Below are 9,127 nucleotides of genomic sequence, written 5' to 3'. Positions count from 1 at the left end.
AACATCAACAGGCTGTAGTACATCAAAGAGGATACAGTTGTTGAAGGAGGCTCTCATTTTGAAAGAAGAAAAACGGACACGCCACAGGTCTCTGCTGTGCTGATGGATTGATCTCTCTGTGCCGAGCGCAGCAATCATTCTCATCTGGCTCCTTGTTTGAAACCTGTTTTCTGCTGAACCGCTGCCGCTCTCCATTCGTAATGTCGGATTAGATACTCGTCAACACAATGTGTCGGTGTTCCCCAGACCTTCTTTTGTGCGTCCCTCTGAGATTGCCAAGGAGAGGTAAATCGGCACTGAATGCTTGCAAGCGCTTTATCTCAGGAGCACTAAATAGTGACGTTACATCAAAATCCTTTCGGTCCTCGTCGGAAGGCTTTGAGGAAAGTCACACTTGACTAACGTTGCACTAGTTTTGACTTAGCTGCACAGTAGTTCTGATTAGAAGTGTGTCACAAGTCAATGTAGGTCACTTTCAGCGAAAATGAAAGTGAATAAATAATATCTTACCGACAGTAAGAGTATTTTATTTCTTACTGCTCTCCTATAAGGAAAATAACATGTCAGAATCCATATTTTCGGGTAAAGCCAATTTAAGATGTTTTGGAGCCGACCACGAATAAAGGCAGGGGACACCCGGGACAAGTCACCAGTCCATCACTGGGAACAGGTGGAAAGACACACACATGGAATTTTGAGCCAGCAATAAACCTCAAACATTTTAAATTGCTGGAAGGAAATGGAGAAACGAGAGAACATGCAAACTCTATACAGAGAGGTTCTGATCGAACCCCCGAACTGAGGGATGCTCTCCATGTGAGGCGAGGGCATTAACCACTTCACCACCATTGTGCAGACATTTTGGAAAATTACCTTCTGTCTTATGAAACTAGTTTCATTTGTCTCTTTTAAAGCTTCGTGCCGGTGGATGTTGAAGTATAATGTACTATTTTTGAATATGGTTCAGGACTTAATGTGGGTCACTCTCTGATTTTCTTTGGATCACCTGATGGGAGGACAAAATCCCTTAAAAAAAAAAAAATCATTCATTTATTTTCAAGAGCATGCTTTTTTACGGTATAGTATTTGGCTCCCGTGCAGTGAAACTCTCACCTCCGTGCTGGTGTGCCTCTCTTAAGTCTATTTTTGTACATGTTTGCAAATAAATGAATAAATAAGTAGTTGTAACCTGCATGTCAACAAACGAAAAATACAAGGAAGATTTAATAGAAAATGCTTTTCCTCACATTTCAAAAGGAGAAGAGTTTAAAAAACTCAGTGTTTTTTAAGCTGAATTGTTGGAACTGGTTGATGTAACCTACCCTAATGTGATTCCCACTTAAAAGTGTTATTTATTTTTTGTTAATTGTTTATATATATATATATATATATATCCCTTGACTACAAAACTGTTCCGTCAGCCAGACGACCAGGACACAGAGGTTCTGCTCCCATCACTCACGGTGTTTTTCTGTCCTCGCCAGTTTAGTTTCACTTTCTCTGTCTGATCGAGGTCAATATCATCCGACACGAGCCGGAACGCGGCGTGTCGTCTCAGATGGTACGAGTGGGTGCGGAGCAGAGGTGGTAGGAAACCAGGGGAAGCCTTCCAGTCAGTAGATGGTTGAGAAAGCCTCCAGCGTTCACACGCTGCTCAGCTTCAGAGTGGGCCGCTGGCCTCCTTCCATGTGCATCTTGTTGGTATAGCTCTATTTGATTAGATGGCTTGTTTTCCAACTTCAACATTTGGTCGGTGTGCTTTATCTGTGTGCCAGTATTATCTCACAGAAGCAACCATCTGATTTGTGTGTTTGTGTTCACAATAAATATGTTAACTTGTAACCGTGTTAAGTGATGAACAAAACCCAGGAGACGCTTACTTTGTGCTTGAATGGAATAGAAAAATGTGCACGTCGTCACCTTTCTGCACACAAACAGATTTATAAGTCACTTGCCTTCTACACATGGAGCAAATTTGCTGAGGAACAAAAGAATACAGAAGTTGAGAAGAACACGACTTTCTCAGATATGGATCACAAGGAGCTGTAAATATACATAGTTATACAACCAAAAAAAGTCCAATTTGAACAGCTGCAGGTAGACGGCCTGCCTGAATAAAAAAAAATGTTTTTAACTGCTTCATAAACGTACCGCAGGAGTCGACAGCTGAAGGGGAAGAGCATTCCACAGCTTAGGTGCGAGAGCTGGAGACGCACAATGAAGGGAGGACGGGAGAGGACAAGGGGTCGTGTGTGTGTCTCCGGTTTGTTCCTGTTAAAAGACGAGCAGCTGCAGTCTGGACAGTTTGAAGGCGACTTGGAAACGACCGATTTTAAACAAGTCCAAAGGGCTTTGCAGCGGCGTGAATGAGAATAGCTAAAAGCTTGTAAAATCATCTGGAGCTCCACCTTGGATACCATTCCTTTTAGTTTAGCTCTGTTGTGCAGATGGAAACGGCAGGAACATGTTAACAGGATGTGTCGTGACACAGACCGGTCAAAAGTCACACCCAGGTTACGGAGGCGGAGTTTAATAGAATCATTTAATGGCCCAATACGATGCGTCATGGGTGGTATCCATTTTAAAAGCAGTGAACGTTGAAAAAAGAAGTTATTACGGTTGGCTTACTCACATTTATGGTTTTACATTATGGTTGTTTAGTTTTTTTTTATCCTCAATAATTGTGGGGTATTATTTTTACTTTAATCACTCGGTGCTAAAACTGTTTTATTAAAAATAAATATTTTATTACTCAAAACTGTGACACCATGTTTGATCGATGCCGTTGCTAAATCGGAGGGATTCTTTAGTTAATGACACTTTTTATAAAGTACATTTTCATTTCAATAGAAATATGATACTTTCACCCCATTGTTGAGTTTTCATGTGTTCACATGTTCTTGCTTTTACTTTCTTTCTTTTTACTTTAATAACACAACAGATTCCGTCATTTTCCATTTATATTTATGGCACAAATATTGTATCCTAATATATTTTCAGAGGAAAGTTTTTCAGCCTCTCTTTCCCAACAGTTTTTTTTTGTTTTGTTTTGTTTTCAGCATTGAGAAAGTATCCAAGATTACGTCTCCGGTACTCATCATCCATGGGACCGAGGACGAGGTGATCGACTTCTCCCACGGGCTGGCCCTGTTTGAGCGCTGCCCCAAGGCGGTGGAGCCCCTGTGGGTGGAGGGAGCGGGACACAACGACATTGAACTGTATAGCCAGTATCTGGAGCGCCTGCGTCGTTTCATAGGACAGGAGCTGGCGGTGCAACAAGCCTGACGGTCGCCTCCGCCAGTCGTCACCGTCCTCATCGCCCCCCCCCCCCCCCCCCCCCCCCCCCTTCTTCTCCTGGTCCACCTCCGGCCTCGCCGCTCTGTGTTGAAGATGACGTTGAGATAACGTGAGTTCTCCAGACCGCAGCATTCGATGGAGAGCGGCGGCTCGGCGGGCCGACCGTAGCTCGAGACGGGCGGGAGGCGTGTGTTCGTGTTTGGATGTGTGTGAGTGTGATGAACAGCATTTTAGACTGTTGCGTTCTTGCAAGAAACTTTACCAGCACAGCTGCCGTGTGTCACACGGCAGGAAACGGTGTTAATATTCGGTGCAATAATGCGGGCGGCGTCTACAGGTGAAAGGCTTTTTGTTGATAATCGATGGCGATGAGTAAGGCGAACAACAAACTAAAAATAACCACGGAGGTCATCATTCTACTTCGTGGTCGACAATGGAAGATTCTGTCGTTTTCGCAGCCGCGTGCAATTTGTGCAAAACTTTAATTTCTGCTATTAACCAAAGTTTGCGGACTAATGGGGACGCCTGGGAAGCACTTTGAGTCGAGGGATCTCCGGCTTCTCAGACGTGCTGGGAAATGTTTGGGTTTTTTGTCATCATCTTTTAGAATAGCGAGCAAGTAATATTATTTGAGTTACCACTTTTATATTAGACGCACGTGAGCAATCAATGCAATCCAGTGTAAAGATATGAACACGAGTGACGTTTCATGGGTATTAACCTCCCAGTTAGTTGTAGATATTGGTTGGTTTATGTTGCATTGGACTGCATTATTTTGCATAGTGTTTTTAATATTGTGGTGACGAGGTGCATAAATGGGTATTAGTTTGTTATTTTGAATTCTGTATTTCGTTGTTACTGTAACGAACGTTTTGCTCAGGTAAACCCTGTTTGAGGCTTTGCGGTGGTTGTGTTTCTCCACTTGTTTTAGGTGCGGTCACGTGAACTCCTCCAGAGCGATGGAGCTAGTTGATCCTCGATTCCACCAGATTAGGTTCCTAAAACAGAGGCGCAAACCCGCCGACAACAGCCTGAACAGTTTTGATAACACTCAGCGTTTTCCTCCATGTCCTGATTGTGGCCCGGCTCTTGAAGGAAAAACTAAAAGTACCAGAGCCTCAAAAGGAAAACATCTCCTGTTCCTTCAGTCAGTGGAATGTCTGAGAGTCCGTTCAGCCCGTGTGTTTTGTTTTAATTTTGTTTATGTGTCGCCCCAGTAGGCCACAGCTGTCAGTGAAGTTCCTGTTTCGTTCACCCTGGAACCGAGGAGCAACGCTAAAATGAAACGGGCCGTCGTAGGCCCCCTTCAGCTCTGTTTTTAATCCCCTTATGTCTTTATTGTATTGAATTATATTTTGTCACTCCTCTTCTGTCATTTGTGCTCCCTTCTGATGGGGCACTTTAGTGTGAATGAAAACACAGTAGTGTTTCATGACCACCAGCAAAAAAAAAAAAAAAAAAGTTTTCTTTCTTCTTTTCAGTCATGGATGCGCCTCAAATACATTTACCTGTTTCACCAAGATCAGATTAGCACAGACAGTAGCATCAACCCGAGGGCGTTTCACAGCTTTATCAGCTTTAATAGAGAGTCTTATTATGAAGCAATTCTGAAACTATAACATTTTAAACGTTAACTTTAAAAGTTAGATGTATGACGAGTGTTGACATACATTTTTCAGTTACACGTTGAAATTACACTTTACTGCCATTCTGTGTGAGGGTGTCCCGAAAAAAACCTGGCATCAATAGGTATTTTGTACTTGTCTTCCTTCCTTGGGTTAGGCATTTAAAAAAAAATGAAAAAATAATTGTGCATATTAGTTGTACCTCCGCACACAAGTACCATTGAATATTTACAGACATAAAGCGTAACCTCTTTCTAACACTTGATATTCCAGCACACTCTTTTTCTAGCTGATACAGAGATTGTCCAACTACTTAATGCTCAAACGTGTGGTTTTGAACAAGTAGTTGATCTTATTGCACTAAATTATGAGAAAATGTTACTAATTATTACACCGCAGAGTCTACGAATCAGCCTTCCATATTTAAAAATTTTTTCCACTTAATCAAGGATGAACCTTACACATTTTCATGAGCAGGCTGCCACGGTCCAGTCATTTGAAGTTAACTCGTGTGATAAATCACAATTGAAATTCCTCATTTTTGAAGAAAATCCCGGCCTGACTAAGCATAACTTATAAAAATTTTAAATAGATATCATGCAGTCCAACATTAAGAGTTTTTGTTCAGGATGCAGTGGCGGCACATCACCAAACCTTCAAACTAAAATGAGGACATTTAAAGGTGAAAGGTAAATGGATCAAGTACTTTTACTGAGCTGAGCCTGTCAGTGTTAAGACTTCTTTGTTCTGTGTGAAGAGGAGCAGTTGTTTGTTTTTTTGCATCGTCATTATTCAAAAATATCCCAACTTCAACCTCTGATCTGTCTCTGATGTTTTTCCACCATAGAATTCAGATTCACCGTACATTTTTAATCTGGCTAAATATGTGTTATACCGGGACATGCCAGCTTAGAGATATGCAGGAACAGTATGGTTGCTATACTTCAACTGTATTTTTTATTTTATTTTTCAATGCTGTTTTAACAGTTGTGTCGGAGTTTAACCAAGCAATACATCAGAGATTTGTTCATTCTATTTAGATAAGATGTGTGAGAATGAAAGACACCGTGGCTACACACAAAGAGCTTTACTTTAAAAACAAAACAAAACCAAATACGTTACTATTTGAATGTGTGGATTTCAAGGCGGGTTTATTGTAACACAGCTGTGGGTAACATTTTCAGTGTTGCACATTCTTATCCATCGTTTGTTATCTTGACAAATTTTTAGTTTTTGACGATATTGTCTCTTTACCAAATGTTCAAGAGAATAAGTGAATAAACCGTAACCAGAAGTTTATAATAACGTGGGTCTTTTTTTATTTGTGTGTGTGTGTGTGTTTGTTTGGAGCTATGCCATAACTCTAAATGTCTCTGATCAAATTTGCAGCAAAAGATTAAATCGATGTCTATTCAGACTTTGATTTTCCACTTGTGGCGGCTCTGGCAACCTTTGAATCCAGACCTGTCTGTGGTGAAAAGCCTCACTAGGAAAATCCAAGAATTGGCCTGATGGTTAAATGAGTCTTTAATTGCCTGGTGTGTTTTTTTTATTTATTTTTTTCCTGCCACTGTAAGCGTTTGATGGTTTCCTTTGATTCTTTTTTATCCCCCCCCCCCCCCCCCCCCCCACACACACACACACACACACAAAACCAGTGCGAGGGCCGAGCCTCCTATTACTGTGACCATGTGGAACAGACAGATGGATAGTGAGCTGGAGTCGCCCTCCTCCCCCCACTTCACACAGACGCACTCGTGTGCCAGCGGTTTTTTTTTTGGTTTTTTTTCTCAATAGACTACATAAACAATCTGGTCTCTCACTCAAATGCTCTTATGGATTAAAAGCAGCTGCAGCGGTACATCCCACTGCGTGAGACAAAAGTTAGTGCAGCCTGACCCGCAGCATCAAGCACTTTCACACCAGGCCGAGCACGAAACAGCTTTGATGAAGACGCCCATGGAAGGACTGTGGATGCGCACGCAAGAGGTTCTGAGTGCCGTCAGCATGACAACTGTGTTTGAGGTGCACACTACACTGTTCTCGAGACTTAGAGATTGGTACAAACATCTAACCATCAATCAATCTTTATTTAAAGAGCATTTTTCATGCTTTCGAATGCGGCACAGAGTGCTTGACAAGTTAAAATCAGAGGCCCACCACCGTCTCCGGGACACACACGGTCCAGTTCCCCCACTCACAACGCACTCCGTCAATGTGATTGAAAGAAAAATAGAAACTAGAGAGATATGACAGAGCATCAAGAACCAGAGAGGATTCACTGTCGAATGAAGTGGAGCCCCGACCGGCAGGAGAAGGCTGCCCGGGACACAAGCCTGACAGATCAGAAGGTACAAGAACTTTAAGGTATTTAAAAAGGAGAACTTGAGCTCAATCCCAAAACACTGGGAGCCAATCCAGCCATTTTCAAACCAGTGAAACGTGAACCTTCTTTCTCGTCCTCGTCAGCACATGCAGCTTAATTCTGGAGAAATTGCTGGTGTGAGATACTGGACTGAAATGCTGCGCGAGTCCAGATTCTACCTGAGATCATTGAACGTTTCTTTTTATCAGGACTGTCTCTGTACTGTGGTTCACCCTAACAGCAGACTGATGTTACTCAAAACACATTGTGTCTCCATCAAAAAGTCATTCAACTAAATGAAAACAACTTTATCTAAAATGTTGCTTTGAAATGGATAAAGGTCTTTGTCAAAACTGTCAGTGTTGCCCTTCAGAGAACAGTTTACAATATATAGAAGTTCACTTTCTAAGAGTTCATAAAATGTTTTAAAAAGTGTCTCAGGTTTGGATCTAAAAGATGTTTGGGTTTATTCGGGAGAAAAAACTCTACCAAGTGTCTCTGCAACTGTTTCGTGTTTCCTCAGGTACAATCAGACATTCAAGATGATCGAAAATGGATTTCCGTAGTATTAAATGTTTAATCCAATAAAATATTTTGGATTTCGCTCCTAAAGTTGTTGGCAAATTCCTCACACACAAAGTCAGTAAAAAAAAAAAAAAGAGCTTCTGTGTTCATTAAATTTGGATTGATTCAGTTGTCAGTCATTGGAAAGAAGATTTTGGGGTCATTTTCTATGAAGGACTAAATATTCTTTGCCTGTTACACCTCTCTATTATGTCATTAGCTTTTGAAGTATTTGATAATTAATCCTTAATTTGTTTTTCCTTCATCATCTTTTGGTAATTTCCATTTTATTTTCAGTTTCCTTATATCCCCATTTCTCCATGGGGTATTGGAGCTTCCAGATCAACGGCAGACTTTCATATTTAAATGTTTGAGGAAAACAAATCACAGGATGCTGGTAAAATAACTGAAATAACAGTGTCAATCAAATCTGCAGCCACCTCAGTAGTAAGATAGTAAGTTCCCTGATTGTTCATAAACATGGCCTCTTATTGCATGAAAACCAGTGATAAATAAAACAAAGAACCACACTCGGATGCAGGCAAGTCAGCAAGAGACGACACGCTGACAGACCTTAACTAACAATAAACTCCAGAGTGTGTCCCCCCGTTGTCAGTCAGCTGCTCGACGTGCTGAATTAAACCCATTTAGGTGAGAATGTGAAGAAACTGAGTTGATAAATGGTCTGAATGTTTGAATGAAAAAATCCCCAAATATGGCTTTTTTATTGTAAGAAGTGTGGATTGTTGCTTAAAACTACGAGAAGTCGCTCAGGAAAGCAACGCACTGTTTAGGTGGTCTGTACGCTGTAATAAATCAGAATTGGTGTGCCGTTAAAAACAAAGACAGTCAAAAGTGGAATATTAATCAAAATGAATTTGATACAATTGATGCAGAACCTCCACCTGTTATATAACCTTCATCCTTTCTGTGAAAAACCGCCAGTCTTCTTCACTAAAATCAGGTCATTCATTTTGATCTTCAAAATGATGATTAGTTACCAAATCATCTGTGAGTAAAAAAAGAAATAAAAAATACCATGAACGTAATTAGACATTTAATAATCCACATTGTTTCAGTTTTGCTGCAGAGACAGTACATGTTTAATTATTGTAGGAGATTGTTTTGCTTTTACTGGCTCACCTGTGGGTCTGATATGTACAAAAACAAAATTTGGAAATCACTTTAATGTTGAAAAAGAAAACATAACTAATGCAAGAAATGCTCAAAAGTTCTCTCTTGTCGTTCATTAAATACAAAATAAAAGCAATGCAAA

General features: G+C 40.8%; 1 protein-coding gene across 3 annotated transcripts in view; it reads left to right on the top strand.

The window, feature by feature from the left end:
• abhd17ab (abhydrolase domain containing 17A, depalmitoylase b) overlaps positions 1-6,222 on the top strand; it is a 12,186-nt gene extending 5,964 nt beyond the window's left edge. Inside the window, exons 5-6 of one of the 3 annotated variants that reach the window (XR_013935696.1) lie at positions 3,060-3,406; positions 4,515-6,222. Coding sequence is in view for 1 of the 3 variants with exons in the window: in XM_080473016.1 (XP_080329142.1) it covers positions 3,060-3,285 (226 nt within the window). In the remaining 2 variants the exon portion in view is untranslated. Of the gene's footprint in view, positions 1-3,059 lie in introns of all 3 variants that reach the window. The other 2 variants (XR_013935697.1, XM_080473016.1) reach the window with 2 other exon arrangements.
• The last annotated feature ends 2,905 nt before the right edge of the window (positions 6,223-9,127 follow it).

This window comes from Lipophrys pholis, assembly GCF_963383615.2.
Source record: "Lipophrys pholis genome assembly, chromosome: 10".
In the NCBI taxonomy this organism is placed as follows: domain Eukaryota; kingdom Metazoa; phylum Chordata; class Actinopteri; order Blenniiformes; family Blenniidae; genus Lipophrys; species Lipophrys pholis.
The sequence above is the reverse complement of the archived record's forward strand: the minus strand, read 5'-3'. Positions and strand labels throughout refer to the sequence as shown.